This window comes from Sphaeramia orbicularis, chromosome 21 (assembly GCF_902148855.1).
Source record: "Sphaeramia orbicularis chromosome 21, fSphaOr1.1, whole genome shotgun sequence".
Classification (NCBI taxonomy): Eukaryota; Metazoa; Chordata; class Actinopteri; order Kurtiformes; family Apogonidae; genus Sphaeramia; species Sphaeramia orbicularis.
The window spans coordinates 39,072,947-39,099,926 of record NC_043977.1 but is presented as its reverse complement, the minus strand read 5'-3'; the positions used below and the strand labels follow the sequence as shown (position 1 = coordinate 39,099,926).

The 26,980-nt window shown below is 37.6% G+C and overlaps 1 protein-coding gene across 2 annotated transcripts; it reads left to right on the top strand.

The window, feature by feature from the left end:
• Positions 1 to 3,108: 3,108 nt before the first annotated feature.
• Positions 3,109 to 22,785, top strand: LOC115412917 (sterile alpha motif domain-containing protein 9-like). Of its 2 annotated transcripts, XM_030125597.1 has the most exons (7): positions 3,109 to 3,307; positions 6,341 to 6,446; positions 9,062 to 9,161; positions 9,813 to 9,844; positions 15,581 to 15,691; positions 15,862 to 20,859; positions 21,537 to 22,785. In XM_030125597.1, the coding sequence occupies exons 4-6, from the start codon at positions 9,821 to 9,823 to the stop codon at positions 18,694 to 18,696; spliced, it is 2,970 nt and encodes a 989-aa protein (XP_029981457.1). In that variant the 5' UTR covers positions 3,109 to 3,307; positions 6,341 to 6,446; positions 9,062 to 9,161; positions 9,813 to 9,820; the 3' UTR covers positions 18,697 to 20,859; positions 21,537 to 22,785. The 2 variants fall into 2 exon arrangements, with proteins under 2 accessions (XP_029981457.1, XP_029981456.1); XM_030125596.1 differs by lacking the exon at positions 9,062 to 9,161.
• The last annotated feature ends 4,195 nt before the right edge of the window (positions 22,786 to 26,980 follow it).

The window sequence follows — 26,980 nt, the reverse complement described above, 5'->3', positions numbered from 1 at the left end:
TTGCTCGATTGTTAGCCTGCCTGTGTATGACGTGTTTCCGTCCCTGACCTCCCTTTGCTTTTCCCCAGTCGGGGAGAGTACTCCTAACACCGCTCGGGGAGACGGGCTGCTGCCCTCGACCCGGAGGACGAATCAGAGGAGGAAATCTCCAACCATTATCCTCAAGATTCTGTCTCTCATAATATTTTTTCACCTGTGTGTGTGAATAATAAATCTTTTGGAACTAATTTTTGTTGTCTGAGTTCTGCATTTGGATTCTGTGGTTGTACTAACGTTATCACACCATCGGCTTTGTGCAAAAAAATCTAAAAATAAAAATAAAATAAAATACAAAAACAGAAAATATGGTCTAATGGCCATGCAAAGTGTATTGAACATAAACAGGGTTTAACGTGTCGACACCATAAAATGACCCAATAGAAAAGTTTAGTTTATTTTTCCACCCAAGAGGGCAATTTACTGTCTGGCCAACCAAAGGGGAACTTTAGGACACATTTTTGCCTCCCAAGAGGGCAGTTGTATTTTGCCAACCAGGAGGGCACTTTAGTATATGTTTTTGCCCCCAAGAGGGCATTTTAGCATGCATTTTTGCCATCACAGGGCAGTTTATCATGTTTTAACCAACCATGGGGGCAGTTTAGTGTGTTTTATCCACTCAAAAGGACAATTTAGTGTGTTTTGCGAACTAGGTGGGGACTTTAGCTTGTGTTTCTGTGCCCAAGAGGGCAGTTTAGGACATGTTTTTGCCACCCAAGAGGGCAGTTGTATTTTGCCAACCAGGAGGGCACTCTAGCATGTGTATTTGCTCCCAAGAGAGAACTGTTTGGCTCCCAAGAGGGCACTTTTGTGCACGTTTTTCAATGACTGACCTCTGACCTCCTATGTAGAGTGATGCTTTCCCACTTGACCCCTTAACTCAGTGGTTCCCAACCTTTTAGGCTCGTGACCCCATTTTAACATCACAAATTTCTGGCAACCCCAGACATTCAAAACGGAGATTTTTTTTTTTTTTTTTTGCTAAATCTAATTTGTTTTTGATCCTGTAATAGTTTGCTATACTATGTTCCAAATAAACGTTAATTTTAGATGACATTTAGTCTATATAATGTATATTACTATTGACGGGGGCAGAAAAGGCAGGTGTAGATTACTGCACAAAGTGAGAGTTTTATTTTCCTTGGTCAGGATATGTACAGTCAGTCCAGCTTGTATTTACAAGGCTGACAATTAATACTGAACAAACAATAACTCAAACTATGAATTACTATGAAAAACCGACCACAATGAACATTTCAAAGATAAACAGCAGCCCAGTGCTTCAGTTTCAGCTTCAGAGTTTGTCATATCTTTTATATATTGTGATTGTCTTTCTCAATTCACCATATATTTTTTATTTGTACGTTTTTGTTTTTTTCTTATCAATTACTAGAAATTTCAGGTGACCTCATTTGAATTCCAGGTGATCCCACATGGGGTCCCAACACCAAGGTTGAAAAACACTGCCTTAACTCATGTGTTCTTAACCCTTAGGGACCCCTCAGGCCATTTTTGTCACTTTTCTTTGTTGATTTGGTGATCATTTTGACTGTGTTACAGCTTATAACATGAAGTTTTACAAGAATTTCTGCAGAAAACGCAATGAAATCATCATAAATCAATATTTTTCCAGCTTTTTCTGCAGAAATGTCTTCAGCTCTGCTTAAAATTTCCAAATGTACATGTAATTTTAGGGTGAAGGAGGACATGCCGCTAGTTGGTGTGAAAAAAATCCATGAGACAGGGTCAGATGGACGCAAATGATTTTCTATGACAACCACTAAAGGGAGCAGCTGAAAGTTGTAGTAGTTTTTTTTAATATTATTATTATTTTAGAATGACCACATATAGGCCAGAAGATTTATAGACATAATGTATAGCTTTATGCTGATCTTGCATGGATTTTACTATTGAGATGAAAACGTGCTGAATCAGAATTTATGTTGACAAATACAAGTGGATGAGTTTGTCTGAGTGGTAGTATAGCTATAGCCATTATCTATGCCACTTTCCTGAGGTTTTACATCAGGATCAAGAAAAATTTGTAGTAATGTTTCTGTTCTTTGTAGGGAGGGGTGGGTGGATTCATCTAAATATTGATAGTATCAATACTATCTGTATCAGATCAACACTAGTGATGAGATCAATGTATTTGTTGCAGTTTTTCTTCTACACATCCAGCAAATTACTCCAGTAGAAGGAACATTAGTATTTCTATTTTTGGATACACACAGATAAGTTATAGATTCAGTCATCTTAATAATTTTCTTATTTCACCTAGGCACTTCGCAAAGAGCCATGGATATCCCAAGGAGTATCGCTGAAATGACTGTGATGGACCCACAACCTCTGTCTGTGGTTGAACAGGAGGATTTTAAGAATTTAATAAAGACATGTGATCATTGCTACATTTCTCCAGTTGTGCAGTTTTCATGTTTGCAACTAGTGTTAGTTTAAAAAAAAAAAAAATTACTTGCCTAAAATCTTGGTCCTGTGTTTTATTATTAGATTAGGTGACATTAGATAGTAAGTAAGTAAGTAAATTTTATTTACAGAGCACTTTTCACAGAGTCACAAAGTGCTTTATCAAATCAAATCAAAATCAAATCAAATTTACAGAAACCCAACAGAATCCTCCAGATGATGAGACTTTATTGATCCCACAATGGGGAAATTCACAGGTAATAACAGAGTAAAGTGCAAGAAAAAATGAGCATGCATAAAGATAGGGTAAAGATAGAGAGAAAGACAGCAGTCTTTTATAATAATAATAATAAATAATAATAATGATAATAATAATAATAATAATAATAATAATAATAATAATAATAATAATAGAAAAAAAGTATTGGTATCGGGTAAGTGCCTAACTTTGCAGGATGGACCCCCCTCTACTCATCCCTGTACGCAAAGACATATATACGTATTAATGTCTATGCTTTACGTACTGTACGAACCCTGCGTCGGGGTCGCGGAGAACTGACGTAACGACCACATGTGGCACGCTCCCACTTGCCCTGCGTTGTCTTCAAGGACGCCATTTCGTCGCGGCTCTCAGCTGGCTGTCAGCTGTACAGGGTTTGGTTTAGGCCCATAACACAGAGGACGCTTCCATGGTGGGTGGTTTCTGATGTAAACCGACTTATGACTCGTCGCGGACTGACTTCCAGTTGCAGACAGGCATTGTTAAATATGCCCAATGGGTTTCCGCAACTTTTCCAAACGCGATGCCCAAGTCAACAAACTACGACCAAAACTTTCTCCAAAGCTGGTAAAGTAACTTTCATTCATTGTTTTATTCAGTAGGAGCGAACAGAACGGAGGATTTAGTCATGCGTGATTTGATTCCTTCTTAGGTTTAAGGTTTTTGTCGCAAATGTGGTAAAACATGACTACATTATCAAGGTTGATAACGGTAGATAGACCAATGCAAAGACTAAAAGTTAAGCTAACCCTCCTGTCCGCTCACATTAAATGAATATGACATGTGTTCAAGATAAGCACAAAGTTATAAACTATGTCTCTAAATCTACTAGCCCACATGTGGTCATTCCTAGGTTTATTTGTCATATAATAAAAGTCGTAAGTATTTCGGAGGCTGTGTTATCATGCTAACTTGCCACGTTGTACTCTATCGTAAGATATCTTTAAGTTGTCGATGTGATAAGATGTTCGTTTTTTTCAGCTTCCGTGCGCGAGACCACTGTCTGTGTGATTTAAGTTGACTATGTGACTGAATATATTTTATTGAAAAATTGAACATAAAAATATAAAGTTCATATGTCAATGTATATGTGTATCAGTATATGTATATGTGTTAGTGTCATGTAGTTTACATCAATGTAAAATTTTGGATTTGAATTGATAGTAACATATGCTATTTAATGTAGGGTGGCTATATCTTGATTTCCATAAAAGAGGACACATGTTCCTCTCCAGCTGTAAACTAAGGCCTCCTTTGTACTGCAGACACTTCCAAGGAGTTCTTATCTTACAGACAGTGCAATGTTGTACCTTTCAAAAAAAGGAAAGGGTCAGTGGTTTGAATCCTGGCTGGCTGGCTTTGACTGTTGAAGTGTCCTTGGGCAAGACACTGAACCCAAAACTGCTCCTAGTAGGGTCTGGCAGCGCCTTGCATGGGGGCAGTCACCTACTGGTGTATGGGTGTGTTGAATGGGTGAATGTGAGGCCTTGAAGGTGAATAAAAGTGCAGTCCATTTACTGTTTCCTTTGTTGTGCTTAATTCTACTCCCTGTCAAAAACTGCATCGCACAGCAGCTACCAAAAACAGCTTCCCCTTCTTAAGTCAGTCATGAAGAGGACAAAATGCACCAAATTCACCCTGTCACACCAGAATAGCTCCAAATGTGAGCTGCTAAAGTCATTTCACTCCTTTGGCTTCAGAAGCTTATTCTGATAATGGATACAGTTTTCAGCAGTATCTGGTGCTGAATTCTGCTCCCTGCCAAAAACTGAATCCCCAGCTGCAGCTGATGTAATTTTCAGCAGTATTTTTTGTGTGTTGTGTAGAGCAGCACAATATATTGTTTGAGCATTGACATCGTGATGTACATGTGTGCAATAGTCACATCGCAGGTTCTGCAATGTAGGAACCTAATGAACTCAACGTGTTCTCGTCTAATTTCAAGGGTGCCTGACACACACTGCATGCAGCAATCCACCAATCACAATCGTTCTTAATCCGTTTGGAGTGAGTTGCTGGTAACAATATTGAAAAATTAGCAACAAACAAGAGAAAATCACCATAAATGAGGGCTTGGTGCCAAAAAGAAAAGCATTGTCAGTTATCTGGAATTATTGTTGCTACAAGAAGGACGATATTGAAACGTGTTCTGTATTGATAGTCTTGCACCTGTTGCCAAAACAAGAGGTAACACAACTAAGTAGTTTGACCATTTATGTTGGCACCTCACAGCTATTATATACTCCTGAGCATTTTTTTATATCGCAATATATATAGCAGGGTTAAAAAAAATTGCAATGTCAGTTTTTTCCAATATCATGCAGCCTTAATGCTGTGTATCTAAGATTTAACTTTTGAAAGTTTTATATACATTACAGTTTACACATTCTTTAATATTAAACAGATAAAAAACAAAACTGTAATATCTTACAATATTATGAATTAGTACTTAATTGCTACACAGCTATGATGGTGTTAAGAGGTTGAATAATTCACAATTAATTTCGTACCCTACAGTCAGAAAGGAGAAAAATTAATCAGCCAGGGTGAGCAGGGAGCATTTCTCAGCAAGTTTTGACTGGGTGAATTTGGTGCACATTGTCCTCTTCATGACCGATTTAGGAAGGGGGAGCGGTTTTCAGCAGGGAGTAGATTTCAGCACAAGAGCCTTCTCATGCTGACCTTCTGTCTCTTTTCCATCGCAGTGCATGTAGATTTGCAGACTTGCCATCCAAATGAACACACAAACCTGCATTACTGTCAGTGGCCCTTCATCAGAAGACATCCTAAAAATGAAAGATCAGATCAGATTAATCTAAAAGAATTACTGACAACAGTAGAAGAATTTAAGATGTAATAAATACAAGATTTATGTCTAGAATCACAATACAAGCAATGGTACTTCAGCCAAAAATAAATAAATGAAAACATAATAAATAAAAATAAATGCATAAAATAGATAGTTAAATAGATATGACATTCCACATGACATTGAAATCAGCAGGACAATCTTCATTTGAACTATCCTAAATTCTTAAGACGCATCAGGTATTTGATAGTCTGAGACATCCTCACCTCAGAGCTGTCGTTTTACTTAGGTGTCTGTCAGATATTACATGTGCTGCCGCAGTCTTTTAACTCCAGACTGGCTGGTTCTTTGGCTTTTGAGTTTGCATACATGACTTCAGTCAAACTGCACTGCACAAAAAATACAAAAACCAAGGTACTGTCTTATAATTTTAAAATGCCTTTATTAATTATGGCATGTGTCAGTAGACCTCACTGAGCCCAAACTTGTTTCAGCTTGTCTGTTGAGACATGCCATAATTAATAAAGGCATTTTAAAATTATAAGACAGTACTTTGGTTTTTGTATTTTTTGTGCATTGACGGTCCCTTCACCAAAGAGCACCTCTTTTATTATTTTTCATTACTGCCTGGAGGTCCATGAAGTGTTCCTCTTTACTGTTTGTTCAAGAAACTGCTCTGCACACTGGCAATTTTAACCTCTTTTGGGAACATTCCTTATATTTTAACAAAGATGGATATCATCTAAGCCACTCAAGGATGTTAACTGTAAACATTTGTTCTATTGTTTCAGCTTCTCCACGCCAGTGACTAATCGGCTAAAGCTCTGTGCCACTGTGGTTGCACACATGAGGTTTCCCCTTTAACCACCGATTTTTAGGCCTCAACACCCACCCAAGGTATGAATCCTGTCTCTGCAGCTAGGGCTGCTCGATTATAGGAAAAAAAAAAAATCACGATTATTTTAGCAATAATTGAAATCACGATTATTAAAAACGATTATTTGTTAACCTTAAAGTTGTTTTTTTTTCTTGCAAAACAATGTAAGATATACTCTTTAAACATAAATAAAGCTTTTAACCACTAAAACAAAGTATGTTCACTTTTGTACGAAACAAAAAAATCTTTGAATGCAAATAAGTGTACTGTAAATTCAAGTATGTTTCCTATTGTGAATAAATAGTGCAGTGTAATTAAACTGCTATAGACTTGCCATAGAACTGTAGCAATAAAAAAAAAAACCTCACGTAAAGTGCAAATTATAAATTCAAGTATGTTCAATGTAGTATGAAACATAGTAAATTCAGTGGCGTGCTGTGAGGTTTCAGTTCAGGCCTTCTGTATACATCAGCCATCTAGAATATTTACGTTAGGGTTATACGGGTTAGGTCAGGTTAGGTTAATATGGGAGTTGCAGCATAAAGAGATTCGGAGACTGAAGATTGCATTGCGGGCGAAGTTGTAAACGGAGTTGTTTTTATGCGTTTTAGTTTTTCATAAGATTATGATAAAGGTGGCGGTGGTTAAACTTTAGATGGTTAAAAAGGTTTGTTGTGTTAGCGGTCGGTGCGGACACAACTACGAAACACTTTTTGCACGTGATGTGTTTTTGCTCTTCGTTTTCTTCATCAAACCCAAAGTGATTCCATACAATTGAATTTGACTTGCCTTTTTTGTTTACCAAGCACTTCTGCTGTGATTCTCCTGCCGTTTTTCCAGACTGCTAGGTACAACTGTCCTCTTGGGGTGGACCTGCCGGCTAGCAGGCAGCAGTAGCTTAGAGGGGGGCGGGGCAGAGCAGCTCATGGTAGCTTGCGTGCGCGTGAATTAAAACAACTCAAAATTAATAATCGTTTTTTCTCGATTACATAATTTTTGTAATCGTTGCGTGTAATTAGGGCTGCACGATTTTGGCAAAAAAAAAAATCCCGATTTTTTTTTTCCTCTAAAAACTCGATTTTCGATTTTGATTTAGATTTTTGGGTAAAACTACAAAAGACAACAGAAGTCAGCATGTCGTTTTCGTGAGCAGCCCACAATGCAAGGCACTGCTCTGACCTCAAATCTGTGATGGTATCACGTGATGAACCCACAGAAGTTTATTTTTTCTTAATTAAATCTTTATTGAATGAAATAGAGTATACAAACAATGTATGCAACAAGAAAATAACATAAGTTTGCCAGGGGGAATACACTATAATACAATGTCCAAATCAGAGCAAATACTTATGTTTTTTATAGCCTTTTTGTTTCCAGATTTATCTAACAGCTTTAAATAAAGTTCAACATCTTTCAAAAAATAAATAATATTTGTTTTTGTGTTACAGAACTTACATTTGTGAATGAAAAATTTAGAAAGTAAGAGGACTAAATTAATTATTTAATTTTTTTTTTAATATATATATGTGTGTTGTTGTTGTTTTTTTTTTTTTTTAAATTTTATTTATTTATTTATTTTTTCCTGGGTATCTGGGCCCACAGAAGTGATACCAATGTAAGTCAGTGACAGGCATCAGTCGTGCGTGCGTGCGTGGACCAGGTTAATATAAGTGATCCACATGCGGTTCTGTTTAAACTGAGGGATCCGTGCGTGGAATAGACTGACCCAGGACACGCTGGAGGGATTCTATCCTGGAGCGGGTGGATGTGTGTGGGCACAGGGCTGTGTGGGCTCCTCTGCTGAGGCTGATGACCCCGAGACCCGGACCCGGATCGGAAGAAGACAGTACGGTACGGATCCGGGACAACGGAAGATGAGTGATCCGCATGCAGTTCTATTTCAGTTGCGGGATCCGTGCGTGAAGCCACGGCTTACATTGCTATAAGTACTGCGGGCTCATGAACACATTTAAAGTCCAGCCATTGCACGGAGTTCTGTGACAGACCGCTGTCACTGATAGGAGGAGGAGCCTAGGGGAGCCCGCAAGCGCACGTCCCGCAGGCACGAGAGAGATGAAATCGATTTTACGATTTCCCTTTTTTAAAAATCGTCCAAATTAAAAAATCCGATTTCGATTTAAAATCGATTAATCGTGCAGCCCTATGTGTAATAATCGAAATCGTAATCGAATTTCAATTAATTGCACAGCCCTATCTGCAGCTTCAACTCAGAAACACCATGAGGTCTTTGGAGCATATCTTCTTTTTATTACCTCCCCTTCCTGTCTTTCCACACTGTATCTGCCACAATAAATGAGTTTTGCATCTAAAAAAAATCCTCCTGGTATCTTCAAATGACAGTGGTGTCTTAATAGATTCTAGCTGTTTTAGTCTCTTAATGACTTTTATCACTTAAACCCTTGTAGTGTAGAGCTTGACTGTTTCTCACTGAGACCTGACTGAGTGTCTATGTAATACCTGCAATGTTGTTAAAACTTTTCTAACTCATTGTAATCACATTATAGGCACATTTGTTCCTGATGTTTTTGGTATATTTCTTGAAATAACTGGCAACATTTTGTTTACATATTAACTTTTGTCGTTGTTTACTCTTATCTCAAAAAAATCAAATCAGGCAGCTGCAGCTGATCCAGAATGCTGCTGCCAGAGTCCTGACTAATACCAAGAGCCTGGACCTCCTCACACCAGTCCTCAAATCACTGCATTGGCTTCCTGTGAGTCAAAGGATAGAGCTCAAAATCTTACTCCTGGTTTACAAAGCACTGAATGGCCTTGGACTGAAATACATCCTAGACTTATTAGTTCCCTATGAAGCATCCAGACCCCTGAGGTCATCAGGGACAGGTTTACTGTGTTTTTCCGAAATCAGAACCAAACAAAGTGAAGCAGCATTCAGTTAGTGTGCTCCTCACCTGTGGAACAAACTTCCTGAATACCTGAGGTCTGCTCAAACTGTCAACTCATATAAATCAGGCCTGAAAACATTATTGTTCACTGTAACTTTCCCTTAAACTCTTAAATAATTTCTTTTAAATGAACTTTAAAATCACATTTTATCACCGATGATTTTAATGTCTTTTTTTCAATTTTAATGGTTTTTACTTTATATTTTAACTTTTTCTCACCTTAAATGTATTTTTATGCCTCTCCTGTGATGCTTTTATGTTTTATGTAAAGCACTTTGAATTGTCCTGTACATGAAATGTACTATACAAATACACTTGCTTTGCCTTATGATTTGCTCAGCTGTCAGTTAGTATTAGATAGGGTATCCAGCTGTGAGTATTAATGTGTGGAGTGAGACAACTGTTGTGGCAAAAGATAAAGCTAAAATATTATTTATTTGTTCTTTTTTATTTTTTTAGGAGCTGCCATGGCTGATCAAGGTGAAAAGAAGGTAGGTAACAATTTTTATGTTGGAACAGCTCATTAGTGTCACTACCTCGTCTGAACCAGTTACTGGGTTTACCTGAAACACAGGCAAATATGCCACATGAAATGTTACCTTTGATCTTACTAACTCGAAATAGAAGATTCATACTTTTCTCAGAAACTGCCTGTAGGGATCAACGGCTTACATGGATCAGAAAGTCACTAGTATTGTTTGTCTCTGAATAGCATTGTATTTTATTAAAATTAAAAAAAAAAAAAGAAATGCATATCCACTGACAAAAAGTATTTATTTAATTTACCTTTTTAAATTCTTGTAAACCCTAAACAATTTTCAACTGTGGCTCTGTTTTGGACATATTTACAAAAAAGTAAATCCTCACACAGGGACCCGGTCATCTCTGAACACACATAAGCAACGAACAAGCAGTTTTTATTACTGTCAGAAAATGTTTGTCTTTGAGATTTTCTACCAGCTGTTCTTATAGATCATTTGAAATGTCACTTGTACGTTTTGCAACAATGAGCCTGTTTACATGATCATAAAAGTCCGAAACTGGGAGTAATACAGATCTAATGCATTTACATACACTTAAGAAATGCAATAATTGAAAAACCATGGTTTAGATGCTCCAGTCTACCATTGGATTTCTTTTGAAGTACGTGCTTACTTAGAGATGGTAGACTTAAACTTCCTATTGTCTTCCACTCACGTTTGACTACATAACTTCCATTTGCTGTGATTTGAATTGTGTTTACACATGCGCAGATCTAAAAGAATGAAATAAATCAAATTAGCCTGTATACATGCAGGAAAATATCAGGGTATTGGGGAGAAATTTAGGTGTATTAATTTGATTTGTCATCATCAGATCACTGTCGTTATCTGATAAAGCATATCCGATTGTCCTGTTTACATGATCACTTGAATAATCTGATAACTCCAGATACCAGATAATGGTCAGAGTATTGGTGTGCATGTAAACAGGCTCAGTGTCATTGCAGAGAGGGATTATTTTTTGTTTTTTCAGTGCATGCCTAATCCAGCATGACAGAGACCATAACTAATGCAGTGGGGAGTATCAGTTCCTCTGCTGTTGCGTGTTTTTTTTTTTTTTTCCCACTATGCAATTTGGTAGGCCTCCTTATATGATGGGAACAGTGTTTTTTTAATAATTGAGGTAGCACTCACAAAGCGGCACGCTTGCTGGCGATGTTCATCAAGTTTCCTTTCAAAAACTCAAGTGGCTCATTACTGTGATTTGGGTGTACTGTCTATAAGGTTCAAAGATTTTTTTTTTTTTTATCGTCAGTTCACTAGATCAGGGTACGTGCTCAGGTTTTGAAAGTCTTAAAAAGTGTGAAATTTTGAAACACTGTTTTCCAGACCTTGAAAAGTCTGGAGATTTGTGTGAAAGTCTTAAAGTGTAGAAAACTGTTTTTCTCATAGTCGAATTTTAGAGTATACTCAAAGGCACATAGTCTTGTAAGGTAAGAAATACACAAGGAAAGCATGTAAAAAAAAGTTATGATTTCACTAACCAGTCGGTACTGGAATGATTCTAGTGAGATTTGTGATATCCATGCACTTTTGTGATTTTCATATGTTTTGAAAATGTTTCTCTCTGTAAAACATAAGTTACTGTGAATTACACTGGCGCTGAAATGATTAATCGATTAGGTGCTTGAAGCGAATGCAAAAATTCACAATTTGATTAATCGACTGATTGAAAGGAAATATTCTATTGCAGTTTTCCTGAATTGAAGCTTCTTTGTGCGTCACAATAAGCGTCCATGTGAAACACAACAGTGGAACCAATGTTTAACAGCAGAGAAATGAAGGAAATAAAGCTTTGATTCAGGAGAATTGTGGTTGAATGATTTTCTTTTGGATCACTTTGGGTCGATTAATTGTTTCAGCTCTAAATTATGCATTCATTCAGTCATACATTTACAGGTCGGCTAAAATTTACTTAGGGGGTCAAATGAGTGGCTATTTTTGTCAAAAAAAAAGTTTTAAGAAATGCATAGAACTGTGTTGAAATAATGCTAATACATTTATGCACAGACTACTGATATTATTTGACAGTGGAAGCTATATTTTCAGAAATATTGGATCTTGAATAGCATGTGAAAACTTTTGCTGGTGGACGGACGTGACATTACCCATGATGATCTGGTCAGTACCAGTACTTTATTAGTAATAAACTTATATACTTACTATTGCTAATTCTCCTCTTATTCATAAATGTTAGTATTGTGGATCTAAAACAATAACAGCTGACACAAAAACACAAAATGTGGCAGTGGACGGATGTGACATGGTTGTTACAGATCCCATCATACTGATGCTCAGCAGCCATGTCACCGTTTCCACAAATAATCCCTGTGCAAAAACTAGGATCATAATTATTTATTGTGTAGTTTATCATCATACTAAAGAGCAAATCGCAATATAGAATTGTTATTTCTTCATAAAAATGCTTATTATTAGAAAACTGTTGATTTAAAAAGTGACGTGTGACATTCTTAATGTATGTATTGACGTAACATAAGCAGGATGGATCAGCACCATACTCCATATTGCAACCTGTAAAAATAAAACATGTGATATGTGGTATATTATCTTTAAGAAAAAGTGGGGAATCTAAAAGAATAGAATATTTATTTTTCAGGTAAATTCAGTTCAAATATAACTTGGCCATTTGTGACATGAAAATATAGCATTAATTGTGATGAAATTGGACATTTTTAACCTGAAAACATAGTTCATATGACCATCAACATGGTGCAGCAGAACTGAAATCCTGTAAATGTGCATAACTTGCATTTACCAACACAAAGTTCCTTTGGGGATTCACTTATGTTGATTTCTTATGCACAAAGACATAAATAAGACCTCTAAGCAAATTTTGGCCAAGGTACAATCTCAACCAAAAAGGTAGGCACACAATGAGAAAATGTCTTGAAAAAATCAGGAATTTTTATTTGGATAAAGAGTACCCTATTGATGCACAGGACATACAGAGAATTGAGGTACTGTTTCTCTCACCTTGTTAAATGCCATGCGTCTTAGAAAGAAAAAAAAACAAGGTAAAAATAGAATAAGGATAAACAAGTATATAAAGGTATAAAGAATAAACTATAGTACAATATAAAGTATACATGTGAATCTATTTACAGCAGCAGCAGTAGTGCAATACAGTAATGGTTATGAGGTGAGGAGGTGCATAATGGACCATTAGATTTGACAACAGCACCTGTAAGTTCTGCCGTAACTTATTGGGCTTCATGCTGTCCGCTGACAGTGTTTTCGGACATAGCACACACACTGGTCTCTCGTCATCTCCTGCTGTAGTCACCGTGAAGCCCAGGCCACCTGATCATATTTTCTCGTCTCTGCTTTAGGAAGACTTTTTGATGAGTCGTTTTCTCCTGTTGTCTTTTTCCTTGTCCCTGTGAAAAACTTGTCCATGATCTGTATTTACTAATGTACGTATCTGTCCCTCTGTGGTGTGTGTGCCCTTCCTCTGTTAGAATTTAACCATTAAACTTTGACAACACACCACATATGGGTGTGAAAGCATCACTGCCTTTTACTGTTGCGGGTGTGCAATTACGCTTTGTTTGGGTAATGCTAAGACATTAGTTTTGCTATGCATATCCCCCGGGGTCAAACCCCCCTCCCCCACAAGTCACCCACTATTTGAGAAACACTGATCTAAGCCACTTAACCACCGTGCCAGCCTAGATTGATAAAGATGGTCTTAATTTACTACAATCAACAGCTTAACATAACTGACTGCAATTATCTGTTATAACACTGAACATTACACTTGCAAACAGCTGACAAATTACTGGCCTGTTGATGATAATCAAACACTTGTGGCAATGAGTTTGACCCCAGACTAAATGTGATAATGATGATAACACCTTTTTCTCATTGTTGAATGTAAGTACATAGCACAGAAAGATTATATTTTTCTTATTAAAAGCAAATTATGTATAATATACAGGATGTCTCCTGTTTGTAAAGTGAACTATTGAAACTTTGCCCCTCCCTCTCACTCAATGACTGAGAGATTGTGAGCGATTGTCAAGAAAACAATCCCCTGAATGGAAAAGAGGGGGTGCTGACAAAAGCTATCAAATGTATTCTGATTGTTTTCACAAGGATTTTGCTCTGAAGATGACATAAACTAACACACATTAAAACTCTATGGGAATGTTCTAGAAGGACATACAACTGAAGCATGCCTCCTCCTTCCTGATTTGCACATCTGTGACATAGTTTTGTGTGTGTGTGTGTGTGTGTGTTTGCATGCATTACCCAGACATTTGTCTTTCAGATAGAACTTCAGCCCTTCTAATGCTACATTTCCACCGTCAGTATCAGCTTTGACTCACCTTGACTTGGCATGGCTAAGCTTGCTTTGGCCACGAATGCATTTTATTTCTAGTGCAGACCTAGTATTGCTCACTGCAGCTGGTAGTCATAATGTGTAAACGTAATGTGATGTTGTCTGCAGCACAACTGTAGTTACAAGCAATGCAACAGTGGAGGAAGAAATTTGAAATTGTAACTTCATTTCCAAGGTCAAACATTATTTTAAGATTGTCAAGATAAGAGTCTGGTTCAACAAATCTCTATTGACCAGTGCATGATCTGTATGATTATTCATCACATTTAGTAGTGCTCTGACAAAGGTGCTCCCAGAAATAGTGTTTCAGTGTATCTTTTGATCCCTGATCTAATGCTGTAGAAATGCTAAAAAACCAGTATCAGGTGATAGATGGATGAGGTGATACTGGTTGTTATTTTTCACCCCTTGAGAACATGGATGTTTGGTCTTAGAGCGGCACACTGAATCTGGGGAGAATCCAAGTAAGAGTGGACCAGTTTCTGTCACTAACACAGAGTACCATCGGGCTTTATAACTCATTTACTGATTTTCTGATGTCAATGTTGTTGGTGGAAATGTTTAAGTTTTTACAAAAGATGAATATTTTAAGTGCTACTGGTTCGTTTGCTGCTGTGGAGGAGCTGCTCAGGTTGATGTAAAACATTGGGTACTGACCAATGATAATTAGTTAAAAAAATCAGCAGCAAACGGTAACGTTAATACTCATCTTGCCTCATTTAGCTGGGTTGGTTTCTCTGCAGCTATGGCTGTCATGGTTTCAAAGGCTGTTTGTTCTCAGTCTGGTTCGGTTGTGCATTTTGCATATAGACATGTATCTATATTGTGAAACATAGTTTGTGTAGTTTCATTTTCATTGCTGTGCATTTCAACGTTACCATCAAATCATTTTAAGGCTGTGATGGAGCAAAAACAACTAAGAAGGTGCATCATAGTCTGTGTCATTGATGGTAAAAAACTGTTTGTTATATTGGTGGGCTCAACCCACAAGGATAGAGATAAGGAGGATAATTATGGTGTCTCATTACTTCCATAGCCTCCACCCCGATTAAATCCGTGTTGGACATGTAATTATTAACCATTACAAATACATTTTTAGTAAATATGTCCAACAACATTTCTGTCCAAAGAATTCGCTATAGAAGTCAATTTTTGTAGTCCATGTAGGGAAATTTAACCTCTGCAATTATCCCGTCTTAACACACTCAAGGAGCAATGGACTGCCACTGCAGGCATTCATGGATTAACTTCAGATCTATGCTAGTATCTTGGACAATGACAATAACAGGAGAATTAACCTATAGCATATGTGTTTTTGATAGGAGTGGAAACTGGAGCACCCAGACGAAAGTTGCACAGCAGAGGAAAAGCATACAACCTCTCCACAGACGGGCCTTAGTCCAACTGGGAACCAAACACAGAACTTTCTTGCTGTGAGTATATGGGCGTGTATGTGCCTTACTGTAGTGCATAAATAATAATAATAATAATAATAATAATAATAATAATAATAATAATAATAATAATAATAATAATAATAATATACAATTGTTAATTCTGTAATAGTCTGAGTTGAAAATATATTATGTTTTTTTTATTTTAGAATGATGAACAGAATATGTCACCTGGCATCAAATGTCAAGCAAGTGATTGTCTTATGGAGGAAGTTACACATAACAAAATCATGGAACCACTATCTCACCAGGAGATTGCTGCACCTGACACTTTGCCCTCTACAGAATTAGAAGAAATGGGTGCGACTTTTGGGCAAGACAAAAATATCATTCATGCCAAAGATGAACTCAAGTTAAAGAAAGATGAGCCTACAAGCTTTGCAAACCAGTCTGGAAGACCATGTGAACCCTATCCATTTCATAGGTACCATGACACGTACAGATACGTGGAAGGCAGCTTTCTTAACATCCCAGAATCAGGTGCATTAAACCTAACAGAACCATGCCACGAATTTAAATCTTTCATCAACACAACGGATGAGACTAAAATGTGCAAATTTACCACTGACGTAATTAAGTTTGGAGCTGCCTGCATGAATACTCGCACAAATGGTACCATTCATTTTGGAATTGGGGACAAGCCATCATTTACCCATGGGCAAGTGTTGGGGGTGGTTGTAGATGACAAAGAGGCTTATGGTGCAAAACTAAAGTCTGAAATTGATTGTTATTTTGAGCATAAACACAAACGCAGTGCCCAAATGTGCATCAAACCACCTCGATTCGTTGGAGTTCTCAACAAGGACATGACGTCATCCAAAAAGTGTGTGATAGAAGTGGACATAGTTCCTGACTCGACCATCTGTGGAGAAAACTTCTATCATACTTATAGCATGAGCACAAAAAAGAAAAAATCTAAAGTTAAAGAAACAGTCACAACTGAAACCAACCCATCAAAACAATTCTTTGTTCGAGATGGAGGAAGCAGCAGAAATCTGTTCCCTCACACTACATCTGCCAAAGACGCCAAGGAGTACAATGACTTTATTGGTAGTGTTGAACAAAGAGCACAACTAAGAAAACAAGCAGAAGAGAAGCACCTGAGAGTGATAAAAAGCAGTAACCAAGGGTCTAAACTGTGTCAGATGATAACTGGGGGAACAGCCTCATTAGACAAGTCCAACTATGAGCAGTACGTAATAGTAACTAATAAATCTCATTCAGTTCAGTTTGAATCACTGGGGTTTCTTGTGGAACTCAACCCAACAGCTGTGCTTGACTTTGACCCACAATCATCTGAAAATGGATTACAGCAGTACTTTGAAAAGCAGAGTCCAGTAACTGTCCATTTACCAGACCAGTATAAAATTACAGGGGATGTAGAGGACATTGCAAACAATTTGCAATTAACTCAAAATACAAATTGGGTTTTCTGCAATGGGAAAATAGGTGAAGAGGAACCCTCAGAGATAAACCACTGGATGATGGACAAGGGAGCTTCCATTCAAGGCGTGACGTCATTTTTGTGTCGGAAAGATGTGCTTCCAAACAAGAGATTCCTTGTGGTTTTCTTACTTTTGTCAACAGTAAGTGACACAATGGATCCTCTTGTTGAGACATTCAGCACTTTCTTGCAGGAGTTGAAAGGCACAGAGCAGATCCTTTGCATTTGCGATAATAAGCAAGCATTTACCTCCTGGAGAGACTTGATTCAGGCTCGTTGCAGAATCGACGTCTCGTCTAGATGCATCTATGAGCTCAGTTTATCCGAAGTTAATGGCACTGTTCTTAGTCTGTGGTCAGAAAACCGAAGGTCTGGTCATTTCTTACCTTGTGGTGGGGGAGGCAAAGTGATTCTGGAGAAGGAAATGGAGCGTAGCCTGAATACTTTAGATGTCCTGTGTGTAAACCAGTGTGAGGGAGGGAACGAGGACAAAATTGCCATTGAGGAGAACTTCTACAAAGGAGGGAAAGTGTCATGGTGGAATTTCTTTTACTCGGAGCAGCCTGGATCCACTCCGTTTATTAAACGAGACAAGTTTGCCTACATCACTGACACAGTCATACCAGAACTGTGTTCTGAGAGAAAAGCCTGCATGTTGCTCAACCTCATCCACATACCTGGATGTGGTGGGACAACTTTAGCCATGCATACTTTATGGGCACTCCGAGACAGATTTCGCTGTGCTGTCCTTCTAGACAACAACGCTGACTTTGCTAAAGTTGCTGATCAAGTCGTGACACTTCTGAACTATAAATGTGAAGAGCAGTTACCACATGTCCCTGTTTTGTTGATGATAGATGATTTTGATGAGATGGAAAGGGTATTTGACTTACAACAGCTCATTGAAAATGAGTGTGTGAAGAGGCAAAGTCAGTCCAAGTCTGCACAGGTGATTCTCCTGAACTGCATGAGGTCTGAATCCTCTGAACATGACCAAAAAGAACCAACAAAAGACACTGTATTCATTGGGAACAAGCTCTCTGAAGAAGAACAGAAACAGTTTCAGCAAAAACTTAAAGAAACAAATAAAATGTATGCTAATGTTGATACATTCTACAAATTCATGGTCAGTAAAGTGAAACTGGTGACAAAATATTTTCAGGGTGTTGTCAGCCATACCCTCAAGAGTTTCAAAACAGATATGAGTGCAACCCACCTGCTTCTGTTACTTGCGTGTAATGAGGACAACCCAGGTGCTGCTCTTTATTTACCTCCTTTTCGGAATGTGTTTAGTTATCAACCCAGACAGGTTTGTCAAACTACCAAAGTTGAAGAATTATTTGGGAAGTATTCCTCTCTTGTCACCAATGTCAATGTGGATGACTTTGCAGTCAGACTGATCTCTCCACAAATTGGAAGGCTCTGCTGGAATGAAATTGCATCACAAAATGATTTGACTCCTGAACAAGTAATCAGTGTATGTATGGATGTATACAAGAGATCGTTCTCGACCAATAGGCCCTCTTACAGGAGAAGGTAGAGCTCGAGTCCATTTTAACTTCGATAATAGAGAAGGCACTAAAGAGACATGCAAAAGTCATGGGGTTTGGAAAATATGCCACACTACAATCAAGTACTCAGGGATCACAGTGAATATGAGAGCAGATTTAGCGTGACACCATTTGGACTTACAGCAAAGTAAATCAACGAATAGTTAACCTCAAATGTATGAATCCTTCAAAACCAGGGGTGGGCAATTAAATTTTCCAAGGGGCCACATGAGAAAGCCAAGTTGTGTTGGAGGGCCAAACCAACAAAGGGTCATATATAATTCTACTCAATATTAATTTTCTCCCATCGTAAAAAGTACTACATTATATAGTTTTGCACTGCAACTGATGATCAAAATAATAAGAAAATTCCATAACTTTCTCATAAAATCCTTCACAAAGCTGTACATTTTATGCACAAAAAGGCCCTTGCACTGTAGCTTGACATTTAGTTCATTCTATAGTGCAGCCACATCAACAGCAAAAGCTAAGTCTGTGATCCAGTCTGGATCTGAAAGCTGTGGAGTGTCATTCCTTTTCTTCACACGCAAATCTGAGTCTCTGTTCTCACATCCTGTACTCTTTTCAGTATTTTTCCCAGAACTCTCCATCGGAAAATGGTTTACTGTTTCTGATGATTTCGTGGGACATGATGTAACTTGTCCTGACAGCTACATTTCTGATGCAGCTTAACTAGCAAAGCATCTGACTCCTTTACCTGGTCTTTGTCAGACAAGTTGTTGTACTTCTTGGCATGTTTTGTCATGTAGTGGCGATTCAAATCACAATCCTTCAACAAGCCACATGTGCACCACAAACTAAGCACATGGTTTTACCTCCAGTTTGTGTAAATAAATATTTAACAGTCCATGTCTTGTTAAAAATGCAACATTCCGTATCAGCCTACCTTTTTTGGCATTTTGAAGGTTAGCCAGCAAACCTCACTTTTAGGTGCTTTTAAGCTAAACATGTTAAGTTTGTTCAGGTTCGCAGGTACACACGCATATGCTTCGTTACGTAAATAATAAAACCCTCCTTTTCAAAATAAAAGCAACATATTTGAATTGCCTGCATGGTATAAATACTTTTTCATTTATTTTTACCCTCAGCCACACTGGCCACAGGATATTGCCATCAGTTGGTCGTCCGTCCAAAAACTTTGGCATGCACTGATAAGTCAGGCCACTGGGGGCAGTAGTGCACCTGATAAGTCAGGCTGAAGGTTTTAAAGTGCACGCACATTACGTTCTAATTTACAGTTGACCTCACACAGGCCAGTCATGAATGACCACAGGGCCTGTGGGCCACAAGGTCTACTCTAAACTCTCTTGGGACTGAGTTAACACGCTGCAGTCACCACCTCAACTTGTGTGACCAAAACAAGTTTGTTTATCATTTATTTTATTTGCAAAGGCATTTGTAATATTGTGAATACAATGGAACCTTGCATCACCAGCACATCACTGATATCATTCTGACCACTTTGTACAAGGACATTAAAATGAAGATGCTGGATTCTCGAAGCTCAGCAGAGTCACCTTGATATGCAGTGCTTGGGCACCGAGGGCAACTGAATCATATGTAACCAGAATATTATATTACATAACAGATGAGTGGAATCTGGACTCCTTTGTGTCACAAACAAGAGCATTGCATAACAGCAGTATTGATGAGAACATTGCCAAGGTGTAAAGGATACTGTTACTGAATGGACAACAGAAGCTTATGATTCTTGACTGTTACTGTAACAGATGACACGTCCAACGTGAATATTGCAGCTGGACACGTATCGTGTTTTGCACTTAAAAAACCTCAAAAAGTTCTGAAATTTCCATTCAGTGAAGGACGCCATGTTAGTCATGACTGAAGTCCACTCCCACTATGTAAAAGACGCTGGATTCAACAGCTACTTCAAATTTGTCATGTTATGGGTACAGAATAAAGCTCAGACGTCACAAAGCCATTGAAGGACATTAAGGATACAATAACACAAGACCTGGAAAAGAGATATGCCAGCAATAAGGAGACACTCAGCATGGTATTAGGTCTTCATCCTGGATTTAAGGACTGAGGTTTTCTCTCTGAAGCAGAGACCAGTAGCACCTACTCCAAAGTGGTTGAAGCTGCAATGGCTGCCATGCAGACAACTGGGTGTAAGTAAATAAACAGTTTTTACTAAATGTACAAATGCATAAGTGAATCAGTTGGAGTTAAATATAAGGCAATGGCTACTGCCACTGTACTGTGGGACAAAATATCAATTTGTCTCTTGCCACAGACCAATCAAATGTTAGCATTTGTACTAGAGCCAATCATGGATACTGTTCCATGAACTCATCTTCTTGTTGCCACAGTACTGTGGTGATATATGGCGTATACTTCAGTGCATTCTTTTGTGCATTTTGCCACCACAGTACTGTGGGAATTCATGCAAGAAATGATAAATTGGTGATAGTATAGAATAGGAATTATTGTTGTAAATACTCTATTTTGTTTTATGTTGTTTGCCCTGGAGGCTGGAGAAGGTGGGCGAAACTACATGTAAGATACAGCAGTGTGCTGTGTGACTTCTCAGTTTGGTGTCAGTTCAGTGCTGTGGTCCTGTGGAATTCTGCACTCTGAACGTTGTCCCAGTGGCTGATTTATATCAATGCTGGATTTACCTACTGCCCCCCCCCCCCATTAAATGCCATTTAGTTTTAACGGTATCTCAATTAGATTTTTTAATTTTGATTTAAGGATAAATTTGATCTCAGATTATGTACTGTGGAAGTTAATGTGCAGGTACTGTAAAATCAATACTAATTGGATGTATTGCTTTGATTTCCAGTACGATGGAGTGGTAGACAGAAAGGTGAAGAGGCTGGCCACCCATACTCCTGCCCATCAGCCTCCCATGAAGAGACCAAAGAGGTTCACTCGCCTCCACCAAAGACAATGCTGTACCAAAATCTGCACATGATGCTGCCATAGCTGAGATAAAGAACTTCATAGAGGAACCTCACCCTTGCTGCTATGAGAATGTCCTCTCAGTCAGTGGAAGGAATACCAGCATGTGTCCAGAGTGGGGAAGTATTTCTGCTGCATTCCTGGCACAAACATTCCTACAGAAAGAACTTCAGTCCACCACATGTTGATGTTCCTCCACAACAAGTTAAATTAGAGACTCTTCTGTTTCAGAGTTCGCGGGGGGGGGGGGGGTGTCTTAAAAAGTGTTAAAAGTCTTGACTTTTCAAAAAAAAAAAGTCTTTAAACAGTATTACATTTGACATAATAGGTCTTGCGTTATGTTGCCTTAAACTTGTTCACTGTATTGTGTTTAAATGTGTCTGTTAAATGTCCAAACAAAGAAAGCAAAGAAAGTAACAGTTTACTCAGTTCCACTTGTTCCAACCCGACAGTTTATATTGAAATTTGGAGCCAATTGTCTTTAACTTTGCAGCCCCCAGTAAGAATTGATCACAGAACATTAAGGGACAGCTCACAAGCGAAAAGTAAGCTTGGGGAAGTACAAATTTAATAATGTGTGTTTGGAGAAAAGATTATTCTGCACCTGGTTGACACAAGTGGAGGGGAATGTGTTTGAAGGTCGCTCCACCTTGTACAAGAAATCAATTCAGCTTGGAACAATGGGAATCAAGATGATGGAGTAAATAAATACATTTACCTAAATTCTAGGAGTCATAAATTTCTGCCAGTATAGTTGTGAAATAGGCTGTGAAATGGGCATTAAATTCCGATCTAAGTAGTCTTAAAAAGGTCTTAAAAAGTCTTAAATTTAACATGTAGAAACCTGTAGGAACCCTATGTTTCTTTTAGGAATCCTACAAACTTGTTTTGTAGTGTTATTTTCAGGCAAGATGTACACATATTCAAAATGTGAACTTTTATAGCAGAAATGTTGGGGGGGGGGGGTTGTTTATAGAGAGAATCCTGTAACTATTTTGCTTTACTGATATACAGTTGTGCTCATAAGTTTACATACCCCAGCAGAATTTGTAATATTTTTTTTGGCCATTTTTCAGAGAATATGAATGATAATACAAAAACTTTTCTTTCACTCATGGTTAGTGGTTGGGTGAAGCCATTTACTGTCAAATGTGTTTGCTCTTTTTAAATCGTATTGACAACAGAAACTATCCAGATGACTCAGATTTAAAGTTGACATACCCTAGTTCTTAATCCTCTGTATTGGCCCCTTTAACATCAATGACATCTTGAAGTCTTTTGCAGTAGTTGTGGATGAGGCACTTTATTTTCTCAGATGGTAAAGCTGCCTATTCTTCTTGGCAAAAAGCCTCCAGTTCCTTTAAGTTCTTGGGTTTTCTTGCATGAACTGCATGTTTGAGACCTCCCCAAACTTGCTGAATATTATTGCGGCCAGGAGGTTGAGAGGGCCACTCCAGAACTTTCACTTTTTTCTGTTGTAGCCAATGACAGGTTGACTAGGTCTTGTGTTTTGGGTCAGTGGCATATTGGAACATCCAAGACTGTCCCATGCGCAGCTTTCGAGCTGATGATTGCAAGTTTTCCTTCAGGGTTTTCTAATAACATGCTGTGTTCATTTTATCACCAAGTTCCCTGTGCCTTTGTAGCTCACACATCCCCAAAACATCAGCGATCCACCTCTGCGTTTCACATTTGGAAGGGTGTACCTTTCATCATAGGCCTTGTTGACTCCTCTCCAAATGTAGTGTTTTTGGTTTGTTGCCAAAAAGTTCAATTGTGGTCTCATCACTCCAAATAACCTTGTTCCAGAAGTTTTGAGGCTTTTCTCTGTGCTGTTTGGCAAGTTGTAAGCGGGCTGCTTTGTGGCATTGGCGCAGTGAAGACTTTCTTCTGACGACTCGACCATGCAGCCCAGTTTTTTTTCAAGTGCCTCTTTATTGTGCATCTTCAAACAGCCACATCACTTTTTTTTCAGAGACTGTCAGCTGAAGTTATTTGTTGGTTTTTCTTTGCATCCCAAACAATTTTCCTGGCAGTTGTGGCTGAAATCTTTGTTGGTCTACCTGACTGTAGCTTGGTTTCAACACAATCCCTAATTTTCCACTTCTTCATTAGAGTTTGAACACTGCTGATTGGCATTCTTAACTCCTTGGAAGTCATTTTATATCCTCCTCCTGCTTTATACAGTTCAATGACCTTTTCCTGCAGATCCTTTGATAAGTCTTTTGCTTTCCCCACGACTCAGGGTTCAGAAACGTCACATAGGACTATAAGGAATATGCAGGGGTCTGTCAGGAACCCAAAAACTCTCTGACTTTTTATACACACATTAATTACAAGCAAACGGGTCACAGGTGAGGATGGTTACCTTTAATAACCATTTAAACTCTTGTGTGTTAACTTGTGTGTACGAGTATTATAAGGCCAAAACCTCCAGGGTATGCAGACTTTTGATTGAGGTCATTTGGATAGTTGCTGTTGTCATTCTGATTTTAAAAAGAGCAAACATATTTGTTTGATTATAAATGGATTAGGAATGTAACGATTACCGGTATAACAATAAACTGTGGTAAAATGTCCGACGGTTAGTATTACCATTTAAATTCTATTTATCATGATAATCGTGTTCGATTACCGCACTTTGAAAAGTCACGGTACTGCTCATTTCCTGGAGGTATTGATATTGGTAAAATCCTATCGATTCCCTCCCCTAGTGCAGATATCTCTTTGGCCATAAGGTATCATCTTTAATGCACATTTGTGTGTTTGATGTTTACATGTTAATATTTTAATGTTTCTGCCAACAGAAATTACATTGTGCATGTTATTTTATTTTATTTATCTATTTATTTATTTATTTTATTTTGTTCAAAATACAACTCGGTTACATTATTTCAGTGTAAATAAGTACATTTTTTAACATTTTGAGCACATTTCAACAATACTGCAATAATAATTATAACCGTGATCGTTTTGGTCACAATAACTGTGATATGAAATTTTCATATTGTTACATCTCTAAAATGGATTCACCCAACCACTAACCATCAGAAATAAGTTTTTGTATTATCATTCATATTCTCTGAAAATTGCCCCAAAAAAATCACAAATTCTGCCAGGGTATGTAAACTTAGGAGCACAACTGTACGCAAAAGTTAATTCACTGTATGCAATTGCTGATGTTGGGTGTAGGACAGTAGAGCGGCTCGTTCAAAATAACCAGAGGGTTGGTGGTTTGAACCCTGCTCTGTGCTCTGACCTCAGACATGTACTGTTTTATCTTTCACTGGTGTATGAATGTTTGGTGGTGGTCAGAGGGGCTGACCACCAGCTGTGGTTACCCATGTAGTTGACCTCCACCACCAGCATGTGAATGTGTGACTGAATGAATAATGGAGCCAATGTAGGCACTTTGAGTACATGAAAGAGAAAAGCACTATATACATTGAATCCATTATTATTAACAGGGATCAATCTGTGCTGTATGTAGTAAATTTATGTAATTGTTTACATATTTTTACTCTTATCATTTTAAGGAAAGCTGCCAGCACCTTAATGCAGGAAAATATGTGCCATGTTACATTTTTTGTATATAGATAGATAAATATATTTTATTGATACCAAACTGGGAAATTCTGTATACCATAATCTGTGCATTATTGATGAGATTTGTTAAGGAAATAATTTTCTATGAACAAGTCTTCAACAGCTCTCAAATGTCATCAACTTGTCTTTATCATAATTGAGCCTTACATTTTTTAAATGTGACTTTGCAACGCATCATGTCTATTATAATGTTGTGCATATTGGTTGAAACTCAAGAAACCCACATGAAAAATGTATAATTTTTGTCTTTTCTATTGAACCTCTCATTTTCTTTATTAAATAAGAATTTTACAGTTTCTCAAGACTGATCTTTTGATATTTTCTTTATAATTTTATCCATGCTGTAATTTGGGAAATACTGTAGCTTCCAGTTCATCATAATTACAGACATGCTCTTTCAGATAGAAGTGTGTCTATTGTTTTTTATTATGTTTTATTTCACAGAACATGACAAGCACTGACTTTTACACCCCATTTACCTTTATAGCACAAAATTATCTGTAATTTACTGCCGTCTTCAAATGATCTGATTCTTCTAAGGAGATCTTAATAATTTATTAGAAATATATCCAGCATATAAATGGAAAAAAAGAACTGCAAAGTTCTATGAATAACTGCAATGAGTAAGTGAATGAATGCGATACTTTACACCTGTTTAATTAGGTTGGATTAGAGTTAAAGATGTGTTACCTAGTTCTAACACCAGAGGGAACCACAACCTCAGGGCAGTCATCTTTAAATTGGTCCCTGGACTCATAAAGTTAGAGATTATCATTCAAATTTCAGACAAATCCTACAGTATTAGATAAGAACACTGCACTAAAATGATTCAGGTCTGTTTTTTTTTTTTTTTGACTTCGTGAGAATTTGAGATCTGTTGCTCTCGCAGTGATGCAACAGACATCTTGGTCTCCTACAATTTGATCTTTGCTGTAGATCAGAGGTCACAAACATATGGCCTGGGGGCCAAATGCAGCCCCCAAAAGGGTCCAGTGGAATGAATTTGTGAAATGCAAAAAATTACACTGAAGATATTAATCATTTTAGTTCAGGTTCCACATACAGACCAAATTAATCTTAAGTGGGTCAGATCAGTAAAATACTATCATAATAACCCATAAATACAACTCCAAATTTTTCACTTTGTAAATGTAAACATTTTCATATCATTTTACTGTATTTACACTAAAACTATCATTTCACAAACATGTGAAAAACCTGAACAAATATGAACATTTTGAAATGTCTGAAGTGCAAGTTTGCAATATTCTGCCTGTTAATAAAATCTTTTGTGTATTTGTAGATCCACTGTGATCTGGAAGTTGTAATTTACATGTGTAAATGATAAAGTGAGACATAATATTGTTAAAATTGCACTTAGTTTTCTTAAGAAATTTCAATTTGTTCATGTTATTCACATTGTTTTAAAGGATAGTTGGTAGATGTAAACATTTTCATCACATAGTTTTACTTTTTTCGCTCTAAAACATAGAGGAAAGTTTGGAGTTGACATTATTTATATATTATTCTGTTATTTCACTGGTCCAGCCCACTTCAGATCAAATTTGGCCTAATGTGGCCCCTAAACTAAAATGAGTTTGACACCCCTGCTGTAGATTAAACCAAACGACACTGCACACACAGCAATAAAATGCAGCACACACATTAATGCAGCAGTAAAAAGAATCAAAACTTTAACACTTTTTAAGTATATTTAGC

Coding starts and splice junctions, on each gene's coding strand:
- LOC115412917 (XM_030125596.1), top strand. CDS start 9,821: ATGGCTGATCAAGGTGAAAAGAAG. Junction 9,845..15,580: donor CTGATCAAGGTGAAAAGAAG/GTAGGTAACAAT, acceptor TGTTTTTGATAG/GAGTGGAAACTGGAGCACCC. Junction 15,692..15,861: donor AAACACAGAACTTTCTTGCT/GTGAGTATATGG, acceptor TTTTTATTTTAG/AATGATGAACAGAATATGTC.